This window comes from Schistocerca serialis, chromosome 6, assembly GCF_023864345.2.
Source record: "Schistocerca serialis cubense isolate TAMUIC-IGC-003099 chromosome 6, iqSchSeri2.2, whole genome shotgun sequence".
Classification (NCBI taxonomy): domain Eukaryota; kingdom Metazoa; phylum Arthropoda; class Insecta; order Orthoptera; family Acrididae; genus Schistocerca; species Schistocerca serialis.
Window position 1 is genome coordinate 93,645,709 of NC_064643.1, and position 16,430 is coordinate 93,662,138.

Genomic DNA, 16,430 nt, shown 5'->3' on the forward strand with positions numbered 1-16,430 from the left:
AAGCTCAAGGACTGCAAGCTAGAAACCATAGAAGAAAGCATTGAAAAATACTTGAAAAGTAACTGTTATTACAATGTGAAAGATTTTGTAAATGAGGAAAACAAGTGACAATAGCAGATATTTTATTTTTATATTATGGTGTACATGTGTGTGTGCGGGTGTGTGGGTGAGTGGGTGTATGGGTGAGTTAGAGAGAGAGAGAGAGAGAGAGAGAGAGAGAGAGAGAGAGAGAGAGAGAGAGAGAGAGAGACAGCTAATAACACTAATGACAGTGCATCCAAATCACATAACAAATCTGTAAAATGTTGAGAAAGTATCTACCATTGCTGAACCAGAACAGCATGTCCTACTATTGCTGACCAATACCTTGGCAAAATTTAAAAAGAACAGATGTTCCATCAGATCCCTTCTAAGTGATGTTTGGAATATTTCTGTACATTTTTTCAAGTACTTTCTTTTGAAACCAAGTTCTGATTTGACAGCTACCACTGCTTGTGTTACACATTATTGTAATTTTATGTTTTGAACATTATACGAAACAACTTACCTTCCATTCTTCTATCTTCTGCTTTTTATCAGCAGCATCCTCTGGGTTTCTATGTAGTATCTGAGGCCGAGGTGGTTGCTCAATAGATTTTTGTGAAGATCTCTGTGACTTTTCATTACGCCACATTTCAATTGCTTGTCTTTGTTCATTTCTAAGTTTTTCATATTGGCAGTACCATTCCTCATGTTTTGTAATATCCTCTCTTGAAATATCTGTTCAAAATACAGCTTCTATCAAGAAACACGAAAACAGCAGTCACAATGCATTACAGAAATTCACAAGTCTGAATGCACCACTGACATGTTCTGATTGCATGTAGCAGATATGCTGCAAAGAGTAGAGGTAACATAAAACTCAAATAACGCTAAACTTCTACAGACACACTTATCACAGCCAAAACACATTAATATAGAAGTTAGTTACAGTAACATATAAGGATCAACACTATTCCTAACACGCATAATGTCATTTGGGAAACATTATCTTTACTGATAACAGCAACATTATAGCCACTGGAGAGGAAAAAATAGTGTCCTTGCAGAGAAAAAAATGAAACCTCAAGGAAGTATACAGTTGGTCAATATACAATAAAATTACATTGAATGCAAAGATAACAAATACTAACAAAACTAGGAATTTCAGTCTCAGAAAGCGAAGTGACAATGTTAAATTAAATGTACACGGTACCTCTACAGACTGTGTGCCAAACACAAAATTTCTAGGAATGAAAACTGACGGTCAGTTCAAGTGGTGTGAATGCACCTACATATTTGTAAACAGAATGTCATCTGCATATTATGCCCTTCATGCCCTTAGAGTCCTGTCATGCAGTGTAATAGTCAGAGCCTTCAGTCCAAAGTCTGGTTTGAAACAGCTCTCCATGCTACTCTATCCTGTGCGAGCCTCTTCACCTCTGAATAACTATTGCAACCTACATCCTACTGAATCTGCTTACTGTATTAATGTCTTGGTCTCCCTCTAAAATTTTTAACCCCCGCTCTCCCCCCCACCCCCCACCCACACATACACTCACACTCTTCCCTCCAGTACTAAAATGGTGATCCACTGATTTCTCAGAATGTGCCATATCAACCGATCCCTTCTTCTATTCAGGTGGTGCCACATATTTCTTTTCTCCCAAATTCTATTCAGTGTCTCCTTATGGGTGAAGCTTACAACTACCACCATCATACCTTAGCAAAATATTTTGCCAAGCACCTGAGATAATTATGATCCTATGTAAAATCACTAAGTGGGTCTAAGGCTTCTATCCAATCACTTGTTGACCAGTCTGGTTTGGCAGTAGAGTATAGAAAAAGTAATGCCGAAGTTTTAAATTTCAAATTTAAGAAATCATTCACTCAAGAGAATCGTGCAAACATTTAGTCATTTGAGCATCGCACAGACAACCATATGGATGACTTTGTGTTAAGCATCCATGGCATAGAGAAACAACTGAAAGAGTTGACAGCAAATTAGTTACCAGGTTCTGAAGGAATCCCAATTCAGTTTTACAAAGAGTACTCTACAGCATCAGCCCCTTACTTAGCTTGCATTTATTGTGAATCTGTCATACAGCCCAGAGGCCCATGTGACTGAAAAAAGTGCAGGTGACTCCCATACATATATGGAGGGTAAAAGAATGGAACTGTAAAATTACAGACCAGTATCCGTAACACTGGTTTGCTGCATAATCCTTGAATGTATCCTCAGTTCGAATATAATAAATGTCCTTGAGGAGGGGGTAGCTTCTGTCCACAAATCAGGACAGTTTTAGAAAGCTTTGGCCATGCAAAACTCGGCTTGCCCTTTTCTCACATGATATTTTGCAAACTACGGATAAAGGGCATCAGGCGGATTTGATATTCATAGATTTCGCAAAATATTTGATACGGAGCCCCACTACATGCTCTTGATTAAAGTATGAACATATGGAATACGTTCCCAGATTCATCAGTGGCTCAAAGACTTCTTATGTATCAGAACACAGTATGTTGTTCTTACGGTGAGTGTTCATCAGAGACAAGGGTATCATCAGGAATGCCCAGGGAAGTGTAACAGGACTGTTGTTATTTTCTACATACCATATTCACCCGATTATAAGATGAGGTTTCCACCCAAATTTGTCATTCAAAAAATACAGTGTTGTCTGTTATTCACAGATTAAACTATTGCTGCTGAAGTAAATATTTTTAATGGATTCATATAGGGGTCATCTTACATTTACGGATGGAGCTTTCACCACTGACGTTTCGTACAAATGTATTTTGATGAGTTCTGAAGGATAGAGCTTAGCAAACAGTACTTCAGTTCGAACTGGCTCAAGATTTCCCGATAGTCAGAAACGCTTGATACAGAATCGATCTTGCTCAATCAATCACGTGATGTTTTACTTGCGTTGCTAGTGCAATGGAATGAATATCTTGATATGTGCTTTCCCCATTTACTGTTGCTCCCATCAGTCACCGCACCGAGTGTAAGCTCTAATATAGTAAAGATAACATTCAAAGGCAAAAGTCTTATCCTTTAAAAACATTAACTGCTTTCAATCAGCTTCAGAATATGAATAAGAAAGAAAATGAATCCAGAATTAAATGTCTAACAAATGAAACACATGACATTAAACTGACTGCATTTGTTATCGCAAGAATAAATTACTGCAGAAAGACCTGTTGTGTAGACAGATCGCAGGACAGACAAAAGCGTGAGAACTGGACTGAATTGTGATTGCAATCTTTTATTTATGTATTAGTTGATGATGTTATATATGACCTGCATCATAGAAGGTATAGCCATCCGTGTTTCACTGTTTCTCAAGCACAGTGCTACGGAAGGCTTGGAGAGGGAACATTGACACCAGCTTAGCTGAGAACTACAATCAATGCAGGGAGGGGAGTGGCGAGTAGACAGCAAATTTTGTCTTCCTGCCAACCATGGGAATGTATACTATGTACTTTGGCTTTTTATAAACATCTTCCATGTTTAAACTGCAGTTTTCCTGAATCCATGGGTACTCAGAATCAAATTGACTTTAAAACTGAACAAAAACTCAACAATACCTTAAATTTCTGTAGAAGATGCTAAAAGTATAGACTGGGGCCAGTGGCATACTCAGGTGTTTCGTGTAACAATGTTGTTGATGCTCAATGTGAGGTATGATGCAAACGATTGGGGTGAGCCAGCTGCTTGTTACACAGAACCAATGAGAACGAAGCGGACAGATGATATGTTTTAGTAGCAAAAGATATTATAACACTCTCACATCAGTATAGAAGCGAAAACCACTATGTGTTACAAAATTCATAGCATATTCAGAAGAAATAGCCAAATATTTGTGACCATGAAGATTTAAATTTCACAGCTGCCTTGTCAGTTTGATGACAATGATATGATTAAAAATAGTGGTACCACAGATGACGGGCTAAACAAAGGAGGCAGTGAAGATGAAAATAAATGTTTCTTTTTGTTTATTTTATTTTGCCTTGTATTATCAAAATGCAGACAACCAAAAAGTGGCATAAGTTTATAATAGGTGTAATGGTAACTTTTTAGGCAGATACCTTATGTCAATAAAAGCTTGTAATTTTCATAAGGCAGAATATTTTAAAAATAAATTTTACTCAATGAGCCTCTTAAAAAAGGGGGATTGGCTTATATTCAGGGTTGTCTTATACTCGGGTAAATACGGTACGTAAATGATCTGGCGGACAAGGTAAGCAGCAGTTTGTCACTGTTTGCTGATAATGCTCTGGTGCACAAGAAGGCGTTGAAGTTGAGTGACTGTAGGAGGGTACAAGATTACTTGGACAAAATTTCTAGTTGGTGTGATGAATGGCAGCTAGCTCTAAATGTAGAAAAAGATAATATAGATATGTAGGAAAAACAAATCCATAATGTTTGAATACAGCATTAGTAGTGCACTGCTTGGCACAGTTACATTGATTAAACATATAGGTAAAATATTGAAAAGCAATATGAAATGCAATGGACATGTAAGGATAGCAGTAGAGAAGGGGAATGGGTGACTTCGATTTATTGGGAGAATTCTAGAAAAAGGTGATTTATCTGTAAAGGAAACCACAAAGAGGACACTAGTGCAACCCATTGTTGAGTACTGTTCAAGTGCTTGGGATACACAACAGGTCAGATTAAAGGAAGACGTGAAAGCTATTCAGAAATGGGCTGCCAGATTTGTTAGCAGCACGTTCAAACAACAGGCAAGTGTTACGGAGATGTTTTGAGAACAGAAATGGGAATCACTAGATGGAAGGCCACATTATTTCTGAACAGCATTATTGAGAAAATTTCATACAGGGACCATGAAGATAAGATTAGTGAGATCAGGGCTCCTATGGAGTCATATAGAAAATTTTTACCTCACTCTATTTGCAAGCACAACAGGAAAGGAAATGACTTGTTGTGGTACAGGGACACCTCTGACATGCACTATACAGTGGATTGTGAAGTATGGATGTAGATGCAGATGTAGTTACATGATCTACATATCTAATCTTCACCATTCTTCTGCAGCACCATATTTCAAATGCTTCCCTTCTCTTCTCATCTAAATTGTTTATTGACCGTGCTTCACTTCCATACATGGCTACAAATACCTGCAGAACAGACTTTCTGACATTTAAATCTATATTTGATGTTAACAAATTTATCTTCTTCACAAACTACAGAAACTACACACTATTTGTAACTACAGAAGCTACGCACTATTTGTATATACACTCAGTTATTAACTGTGGAATTCTTTTCTGGGGAAAAATGCACAAAATATGAACAAATCTTCAAACAATCAATGAGGACCATAAGAATAATAACCAAAAATAATAATCAGGCTCTTTGTAAAGAACTACTAAAAAGATTATCGATTTTAAGTACTCCATGTGAGTACATTCACCAACAAGTTATGCATATAAAAGAATGTTTTATAGTTCCTGTACAAACAGCTTTATTCATGGCAATGGAAAAATATTCAGGCTGAAATTACATTCACTAAGCAAGCAAAACAGAAACCCAAAAGAACATTTGCTATCAGGGAATAACATTTTAGAGTAAATTACCTAAGAAGACTGAAGAGATTACTAAAAGAAACTAGAAGTTGTTTTACTCAAAATGGAAAACAAACATCATCTTCATGATCCTGATGTCAGCTCAAAGTATGGACAGTGTGTGCAGTAGATAGTGTTGAGAAATTAATGAATATTGTAGCATTACATTGTGAAATAAAGTATGTGTAGTGCGTGCAGTGACTAGTGTTGAAAACTGAACGAGCGATATAGCACTAGCTTTTTACCTTAATTGAAATAATGTTTTTTACAAGAACATACAAACTAATCAGTATTACACCCTAGGGATAAACTAAATGAGATGGTGCTATTTGAGACCGCCAGTGTTGAGCAATCTAATGTTTTCCCAGCATATTTCTAACTTGTAGAATTCTTGTGTGTGTGCTCAGGTCAGTTGGTAAGTTCTCTATGATATTTTGGCATAATTAGGCAGTTTCTTCTTTCTTGAATTGCATGATTAAAGAGGCCATTGAAATTGAGATCCAAGATGGTCTAACAAACAAAAATAGCGGCATACAGCTGAGGAAGATGTTGAACCATGCATTAAGTGGAGAAAAAGCGAAGTGTTCCCATACAGTCAGGTGATACCACAGAGACCACAATTTACAGCCCGCCACAGCCATCCCCGCCATGACAGCCGTGCAGGCAGTGACAGGAGCAGGAGTAACAAAGGAGATGGGGTGGGAGGTTGGGGTTGGGGGTGTGTTGGTGGTGGGGTAGGAGGTTAATGGGCAATGTACATAGAACACTGACCCAGGCGTAGTAGCAGTCATCAGGAACCACCTGAAGACGGCAACAAGTCTGGCTGCCAAAATATCGAGGAGAACTTATGATTTGTCCGAGATGGACACCCAAGAATTCAGCAAGACTGGCATTGTATTTGGGAGGATGATGACTCTCATCCACAGCCAGCCATCCTGATTTAGGTTTCCTGGACTATTTCAGGCAAATGCCAGGGAGTTCCTGCTCTAAGGACATTGCCTGCCACATCATTATACTTTAAATATATGTAACTTCCTATATACATAAAATAAGGGCAAGGCAATCGCTCACCTACAGCAGACTGGTGTGTGGAGCACAGAAACACATAACAGAAAACAGCATTCACACTAGCTTCCGAGCACTAGTTCTTGTTCCAGCAGTAGTACACACATTCACACAAACAACTCAAAAGCTAGTGTGAATGATGCTTTCTGTGATGTGTTTCCAAGCTTCATGTGTGTGTGTGTGTGTGTGTGTGTGTGTGTTGTGTGTGTGTGTGTGTGTGTGTGTGTGTGTGTGTCTATATAATGCTTCTTTTTTGTTCTTAAACTGTGATATCATGACATGTCCAATATCCTTATTAAAGTGATCCTTGATGAATAAAATTTCTTCAGTTTGGTAAACTCCTAGTGTCAACATGGTTTATATTTCACTATAGGCTCATGGCATGAAGAAAGAAATTAAATTCACTGTCCCATGCAGTATGGTCTAAGTGAGTTAGGGGGACAGACATGGGAGAAGCAAGGGAGAAAATAGAGATGAAGAGAAAAGAGCGATGGCTCCTGAGGTAGAAGAGTCAGCAGGAGAAAAGAATAGGAAAACAGTGCTACAAAAAACATGCTCTTAATCCCACTGCAGGGTCAGCCACAGTGCAGTAAATAGGGCTGCAGACATATTGTTTGGGCTCAGCCTGAGTCAGTAGATCTCAGCTTCATTAGGCCCATCTCAGCTAGGATTGGTCCCTTTTAGAACTAATTAGTATGGCAGCAGGTGATTTAGCAGCATGATGTGACACTGTTTCTTCAGGTATTTCTCAGTTGGCACAACTTTCTTCAGTTCAGGAGACTCACAGAGTCAATGCTGTTTATCTTTCATTATTTGCAGATGGTACAAAGAAAGCTGACAGTGCCAGTGGCTGTTTGCACAAAAAGAAGCAGCTAGCAATCTGTTGTCACAAACCTCTAAAAATTAATGGGAATCACAGTTCTTTTTTGAAGAGAAGCACAAGAATTCTGAATATCTGCAGTTGCATAATTGATAGTACGGCACATTTTCTGTAGAATGGCATTACAGCACCATGCACAAAGAATTTAAAGATTTAGTTTGTGATGAAAGAGCAAAAGATTACAATGTTCAACAGTTCTGTATGGGGTTGATTGTTCCGTATATCAAGAAGCTCTTTGCTATAAATTTGTGGGCATGGACATGTGATGAAATTGGTGGTATGAACAGTAAATTTTCTGAAGTCAGACATTTTATTATACAGTCAGTTTCAACAGTTTTTGATGAAATTGAACAAAGAGTACAGAGACATTATATATTAGTGTGAAGTGCAATGATTAAGTCGAGAGACAAGCCTGGAATGATTTTTCAATTTGTGACCCACTATTGACAAATTTCTGAAGGAAAGCAAAGCAATAACCAAAATTAGTAGATCCTGAATGGAGTGCAGGCCTCACATTTTAAACATGACTGAACATCGTCCACAGTAAGACAGTGCCAGGCGAGAAGCAACTTTTTTCTGATCTGATAGGGACAGCAATCCATAAAAAAAACCTGCATTTTGGAAGGGACATCTCCCAACAAAGAACTCCATCCATTTCTCTAAGCTAGCTGAAGTAAAGAAAATGCGTATTTTGATGAATTCATTTTGGTATTGAAAAAATTACAAGAACTGTTTTCTAAACGTTTTCAGGACACTACTATTCTCACGTATGTTTTATTAGATGTTTTCAACACAGTTTGCCATCACAGTTGAAAGTCTGGGATTTCTATGAACTTTTGCTTGGGAAGAGTTCAACACCTCTATAATGAAGTTGCAAATTTGATATCAATGTTTCAAGCAACATACGTGCATCAAAAGTTTGTTTTCTATTGTGAAGATAAATAACTCAAAATTATGTGACAATCTGAATGATGAAAACTTGCAGAACTGTCTGTGTCAGTCTACATCTACATCTACATCTATACTCTACAATCCAATCTGAAGTGCATGGCAGAGAATACACTCCACTGTACAAATGATCTGGGCTTTCTCCCATTCCCTTCATGTATAGACTATTGGAAAAATGAATGTTTAAATGTCTCTGTGTGTGCTGTAATTAACCTATTCTTATCCTCAAAATCCCTTTGGGAGCAACATGTACGGGCTTGTATTATATTCCTAGAGTCATAATTTGAAGCCAGTTCTTGAAACTTTGTCAGTAAGCTTTCTCAGGATAGTTTCCATCTATCTTGAAGAGTCTGCCAGTTCAGCTCTTTCAATGTCTCAGTGCCAATGTCATATGTGTCAAACACACCTGTGACCATTCATGCCCAATATGCTCTTCTAGTTTTCTTTAGCACCCATGTGTCCCATCCTAGAATATTGATCAAGTGTGGGACCCCCCTTTGCAGATTGTTCCTAGTATTCTACAAATAAACTGAGGTCTGCAACCTGCTTTGACCACAACTGCACATATATGATCATGTATCTACTAACTGTTACATACAAGTATTTGTATGAGTTTACAGATCCCAAATGTGACTCGCTAATATTATGTTCAAACAATAGAAAATCCAGGATACAACACTGACAATATTATGAAATGGATAGCTGCTACTCGCCATACAGTGGAGATGTTGAGAAACAAAACTTTCAGCCAAACAGGGCTTCATCAGAATTCCACACACACACACACACACACACACACACACACACACACACAGAGAGAGAGAGAGAGAGAGAGAGAGAGAGAGAAATGCAAATCATACACTAATAGACTGACATGGCAGCCAGAGACTGTGGTCATGTGTGTGTGTGTGTGTGTGTGTGTGTGTGTGTGTGTGTGTGCATGAATGCATGTGTGTGTCTAACTCTGACGAATGCCTGTTTGGCTAAAAGCTTTGTCTGACAGTCTTTTCGTTGTGGCTATCTGTGATTCAGCATCTCTGCTATATGGTAATATTATGTTCATAAGATACCACATTTCTCCATTTTGAGAAGTGTACAATTTTACATTTTTGAATATTTAAAGCAAATCGCCAATCACTGCACCACTTGAAATCTTATCAAAATCTGACTGAATATTTCATTTCTGCCAGCTATAAATTACGAATTATTTAGGAATAAAGGAGACAACTCACCATAAGGCAGAAGTGCTGCATCATTGATAAGTACACATATGAAAGGCAAAGAACTTTGCAAGCTTTAGGAATGAAGTTCCTTTTACAAGTTTTAGGAAAAACAGGCACACGAGCGTGTACGCATGCACGCGCTTGCCCACACACACGCACAAACTTATATACACATGCCTGTCAACCTCCATTGAGTTCAGTCGACTGCCAGCTCTTTCCTGGCCTATGGTGAATGTACTGTGGTGAAGTGGGAGTGCAGGGTGGGGTGGGGTGAGGGACAGAGAGAGGTGGTGTGTAATTCTCACTAGAACTTTCTGTGCATTATCATCTGCCTGCTATAAATTTTATTAAGTCATCAGCAAGCCAAAAATAATTAAATAATACTGATAATTTGTTTTGTTTGTGATCTATGTTGTTGAGAAAAATTAAACCAATCTACAGTCAATGCATTCATTCATTGTTCCTTGCGTGATTGTATTGCCATCTAATGCTGTGTGTTTGCAGTTTTCTGATCTTACTGCTCAGACAGCATGATGTAGTAGTAGGGGAAGTATGCATTTAGGTGAGAGAGATCTGCACCCATGCTAGAGGTCCATGTGCATGCAGAGTTCTTATCTGTCCCTGTTCTACTGTTTCTACCCCCTATAGTACCACCCTCTTCCTACAATATGTTAACATTTTGTTTCTGCTGTCCACTTTAAATAAGTTTGCACGTATACAGGCCCTCATATACACAGTATTCTCAATTGTGTCTCTCCCTACCCCAGTATATCAATCTAACTTCTAAATAATGCTGTCTTTATTTGGATGAGCAACATACAAATAACAGAATTAAGCACATTTGCAAGCTCAGGAAGACTGATTAGTTTTTGAGAGAGAGAGAGAGAGAGAGAGAGAGAGAGAGAGAGAGAGAGAGAGAGAGAGAGGTAGAATTCTATAGACCACCAATACAACATTTTAAATTCACAGGTACCGATATTTTTAGTTATGTTGTCCTCTTATTAACCCACCCAAATCATTTTAGTTCCAAAAGTGGAATATTGGTATATAGTGCTCCATACATTCTATCATCAAGGAGAATCTTTGGGATTGTATGACAAGTAAACAGAGAGAAGAAAAATTCATTTTAAATGCACAATTAGGGACAAAGATGCAGTCTGAATCATAATGAAAAATAACCAAGGTTAACTTTCTAAAGTGCTAACAACATGTAACCAGACATTAGTAAGTAGCATCCTTGAATGAAATCTAGAACCAAAGGAATGCATAGATGGTTGCGGGAAAAGAAAAAAGATATCAGGAAAAATTTGGAATCTAAGAGAAAATATCAGTATGAAAGATACACCATGACAGACAGACAGAGAATTCAGATACAAATACAAAGGAGGAGAAGGAAAGACAATGAAGGCGAACAGAGAGGAAAAGGGGCAAGGAACCAATATAATTTATTGTCCAGCATGTGGGACACAATGGCGCAGTGCGCGCAATTGTAATAATTACTTGAAATTAAATAATAGCAGTAGCTGCACTTTTATTCTTGATCACCACAATCTGCTTCAGCCACCAAGGCCATTTTCAAGTGGTTATGAATCTGGCGTCATGCGAGTACACAGGCAGACTATTAATAGCTTGAAAATGTCCTTGGCAGCCAAAACTGACCAAGGTAATAAAAAACAAAAGTCAATTGGCGCTGTTATTTGATTCCAAGGAACTAGCATACATTAAGACTAAGTGAATGACAAGAGTCATGTAGGTGCTGAAGAACCACAGTTTGGAAGTGCTAGAGGAGGGGCAGATCCAAATAGCGAAGCAAGGTAAGATGATTTGCATACTCTCTCTGTTCATTCTTCCCTGACTATGCTTTGTAAGATGTCAGGCTGAAATTTACAGTTCTGATAGCATACATAAAATAGAATATACAGCAGGGTTACTTGCATTAACTAAAGATTTAGGGTAATAAGATATGTAATAGATCCCAAGTACATTAGATCGATTAGATGCAGAGCAGATTATTTTTGTGGGAGCTGTTGACAAGAATTTAAAATATTTCAGTCCTAAGGGATTAGCCGTACCTTTCACAAAGCACTTTGTTTCCGACCTCTAATGCAGTTAAATTTGAATGTAAAATTTGTTGTTGATAACGTGTTATGGAAGCAGATTTACCCCACCTTGATGACTATCTCATTAGTTAAGTGTCAACAAAGAGCATGCCCAGTACTTGAACCATAGCAAAACACTGTGTGTCTACTGTAACTGATGCATCTATGGAAGATTTAATTTGTCTCAGACACTGAAATTCAGCGATTTTTGTCATTGGTAAATCCACTCAAAACATTTAATTACTACTAATACTTTTAAACAGCTGAGTTAGCAAATCACAACTGTCCGCACTACACTCACAGAAATAATGAGCTGGATAACATGTTCAGAAGAGGCAACTTTTGGAATCTCTAGTACATACCAAAAACAATGTGACTGATTTGCAATTAAACATTTTGTCAAAGTACTTATTTGTTGAAGTAAAATTGACTAATATGTCCATTCAGCAGTGATTTTAGAAGAATAAAATCCTATTTACATGACTCAGTATTCTGTGGTGTTGTGAATTTAGGAAGGTCAGAGTTTAATATCTCATCAATCACAACCTCATTTAGAGACAGTGCACAAATCTGAGTTGAAGAAACATAGGGAATGAAACTGTAACCTTTCAAAGAAATCAATGCATTATTTGCCTTCAGTAATACAGGGAAACAATGGAAAACCTGAACATGCATGGTGAATTAAAATCCTCTCCCCCCAGATCTGACAGATGTTTCAGAAAGCTTCTATTCTATTTTTGCTTAACTGTTTATTATCCACATTTCACTTCCATCTCAATGGAAGGCTATACTCCAGTCAAATATCTAATGTTTACATTTATATTCAATGATACTAAATTTCTCTTTTCCAAAAACGTTTTCCTTACTACTGCCAGTGTGCGTTTTCATCCTCTCTGCTTTGACCACCATCACTTATTACGCTGCCAAAATAACAAATCTCATCTACTACTTTTAGTATCTCATTTCCTAATATAATACTCTCACCATCCCAACACATTCCATTCACCCACCTTGTTTTAATTTTGTTGCACCAATCTGAACTTAAATGCCTTTTCAAGACATTATCCCTGCCCTTCCAATTCCTTTGCCATCTGTGACAGTGTCACTATAAAACATCAGAATTTTAATTTTTCTCCCTGAAATTGAATTCCCTTTCCTAATGACTCTTTTGTTTCCTTTACATCTCGCTCAATGTACTGACTAAATAACATCATGGAAAGGCTACAACCCTGCCACAGTCCTCCTCAACTACTGCTTCTCTTTTATGTGCAACAGCTCTTGTAACTACAGACTAGTTCCTCTACAAGTTGTAGATCACGTTTTGCTTCCTGTACTTTACCATTGATATCTTCACAACCTCAAAGAGTGTATTCCAGTCAACACTGTCAAAAGTGTTCTTTAAACCTGCAGATCCTATAAACATAGATTTGTCTTTCTTTAACCTATCTTCTAAGATAATTTGTATGGTCAGTATTGCCTCATGTGTCCCTACATTTCTCTTCCTCTTCTGCCTACAATATCTTCCCTGGGATTGGCTTCCACCAGTTTTTCCATTCTTCTGTAAATAGTCTGTGTTAGTATTTTGCAACCACGGCTTACTGGTTGTTACCAAAATGTAGCCAAAAATTTCAGAGAAAACCCTAGTTGACTAGTATATAGATATGTTCCTTCAATTATACTGTCATCATCGGAGGAGGCTTTAATCATCCAATAATAAACTGGGATAATTATAGTTTTGTAAATGATAGCATGACGCGACATTCAGTAAAACAATGCTAAATGCATTCTCTGAAAACTACATAGTACAGATAGTTCAGAAGCCCACTTATGGCAGCAATATATTGGATCTAATGGTAACAAAGAGACCTGACCTCTTTGAGGGTGTACACACTGAAACCTGTATCAATAAGAGTGAGGTAGTTACATAATAAAAAGAGCAACAAAACGAGTAGAAAGATATATATGTTCAGTAAACTACATAAAAAGGCAGTAGTGTCTTATCTCAATGAGGAACTTGAAATATTTACCTATGGACAGTTGAAGTTGAAGAACTGTGGCACAAGTTTAAAAGAATGGTTGACCATGCACTGGATAGATGTGTACCAAGTAGAACTGTTTATGGTGGGAAGGATACTCCATGATATACAGTCACTGTAGACCAACTTCTAAATAAACAAACACTACTATATAACAGATGGAAAACAAAGCATGCAGCTCTAAATAGATTCTGAATGAAATGAGTCTGACTGTCAAGAGGACAATGCGTGAAGACTTTGATGATTAGCTTAGCAACATGTTATCAAAAGATCTCTAACAAAACTCAAAGGAATTCTGGTCGTATGTCAAGGACGAGTCAAGAACTGAAACTGACAGTAACAAAGCCAAAGTTGAAATGCTGAACTCTATTCTGAAGTGTTCTTTTACAAAGGAAAAATCCATGAGTATTGCCCCAATCTAACTCTTGCACCACTGCAAAGATGAGTGATATAAATACTAATGTCAATTGCTAAATTGCTAATACTGAACAAAGTTCCACGGCCTGAAGAAATCCCCGTAAGGTTCTGTATAGAATTTGCGACTGAGTTAGCTCTCCGTGCAACCAAAGTATAGTGTAGATCCCTTACACAAAAAACTATGCCTAGCTGTTGGAGGAAAGTACATGACTCTACAAGAAGGGTAACGAAAGTGAAGCATAAAATTACTATCCAGTATCCTTGGCATGCATCTGTTGCAGAATGTTATAACATATCTTGAGCTCAACATGTAACGAGGGCAGAATGAGATTTTCACTCTGCAGCAGAGTGTGCGCTGATATGAAACTTGCTGGCAGATCAAAACTGTGTGAAGGAACGAGACTCGAACTAGGGACCTTTGCCTTTCACGGGCAGGTGCTGTACCATCTGAGCTACCCAAGCACGACTCATGCCCCATCCTCACAGCTTTACTTCTGCCAGTACCTGAGTAGCTCAGATGGTAGAGCACCTGCCCACAGAAGGCATAGGTCCCGAGTCCGAGTCACGGTCCGGCACACAGTTTTGATCTGCCAGGAAGTTTCATATCAGCACTCCGCATTATCCTTTCTTCCAGGAGTGTTAGTTCTGCAAGGTTCGCAGGAGAGCTTCTGTAAAGTTTGGAAAGTAGGAGAAGAGGTACTGGCAGAAGTAAAACTGTGAGGACGGGGCATGAGTCGTGCTTGGGTAGGTCAGATGGTAGAGCACCTGCCCACGAATGTTTCATGTAACAAGGGGTCTCAAACAGAATGACCTCCCCCATAACATCCAGCCTTGATTCCAAAAAATTCCATACCCAACCCACACGACATCCTGAAAGCCACTGATCAAAGTAGTCAGTTAGATCCAGTATTTGTTGACTACTGGAAAGTGTTTGAAACAGTAGTACAGCCAATCTAATTATATGGAGTAATAAGTGAAATTTTTGTGTTGGTGGGGTGGACACAGCAAATTATTATGGATGGAGACTCATCGATCAGTTCAGAAATAACTTCAGAGCTGTTTCAGGGACATGTGTTGGGACTCGTGCTGTTATGTTGTATGTTAATGACTCTGCACATAACATCAGCAGTAACCTTAGACTTTTCGTAGATGATGCATTTACATATAATGAAGTACTGTCTGATAAAAGCTACACAAATATTGTTAGATCTTGATAATATATCAAAGTGGTGCAAAGGTTGGCAACTAGCCTCAAATGTTCAGAAATGACAATTGTGTATTTTTCACTAAATAAAAAATGTAGTGTGTTTGACAATACTGTCAATTAGCCACAATTGGAATCAGTCACTCACACAAATACCTGGGTGTAACAATTTGTAGTAATATGAAATGGAATGACAATGTAGGCTCTCATAGGTAAAGCAGAGGGCAGATTTTACTTCAGAGGTAGAATACTAAGAAAATATCTCATCTTAAAATACTGGTCAAGAGAGTGGCACCAGCACTGTATAGTACTAACAGGGTATATTGAAAGTCTAAATGTCTTACCTCTTCTCCGTCAACGTGCCTGCCGCTGCCTTGACACAGAAGCGGCAGGATCAGTGGACGTAGACAGTGCTGCCAACATATCCACTGTCCACGTCCACTGACCCGGTCGCCTCTGAGAGCTCGATGGCTGAGAGTCTGGTGTGTTATGCCACTCAGCATGCATGATAGCTGAGCATTAAAGAGATACTGAAAAAAACTGAACAGGAAGACGATTGTAGATAGACACAAACTGTCCCATGATTCTTCAACTTCTCGCATCATAATTCATGGCAAAATTGTTTACATGTCCAGACATCAGTGTCTATTGGCCACATTACTTCTATCAGGTGCACTGATGATGTGATTGCCTAGGAGCTGGTGCAGAGCTTTTATCTCCTTCCCCCTCCCTTCGACATTGCACTATGCATGTAGCCCAGTGCAAGCGCGCCTCTAGCGCCTCCTACCTTTTCTCTGCCCACTCTGTCATTCTCACCAAGGGATGCAAGCTGGCAATCCATGTGAAGAGTGTTTTCTGTCCACACAGCTACAACAAGGGTACTACTTGGTAGAGTAAAAAATGACCTCAGGCAATGGACTTCCTGGGTCTATCTGATACCCTGCCAATGTG

At 38.5% G+C, this 16,430-nt stretch overlaps 1 protein-coding gene across 1 annotated transcript in view; it reads right to left on the minus strand.

Moving 5' to 3' along the window:
• LOC126484511 (coiled-coil domain-containing protein 112-like) overlaps positions 1–16,430 on the minus strand; it is a 147,420-nt gene that overhangs the window by 62,307 nt on the left and 68,683 nt on the right. The window contains exon 7 of the mRNA XM_050108048.1: positions 548–759. Coding sequence (XP_049964005.1) covers positions 548–759 — 212 coding nt within the window. The remainder of the gene's footprint in view (positions 1–547; positions 760–16,430) is intronic.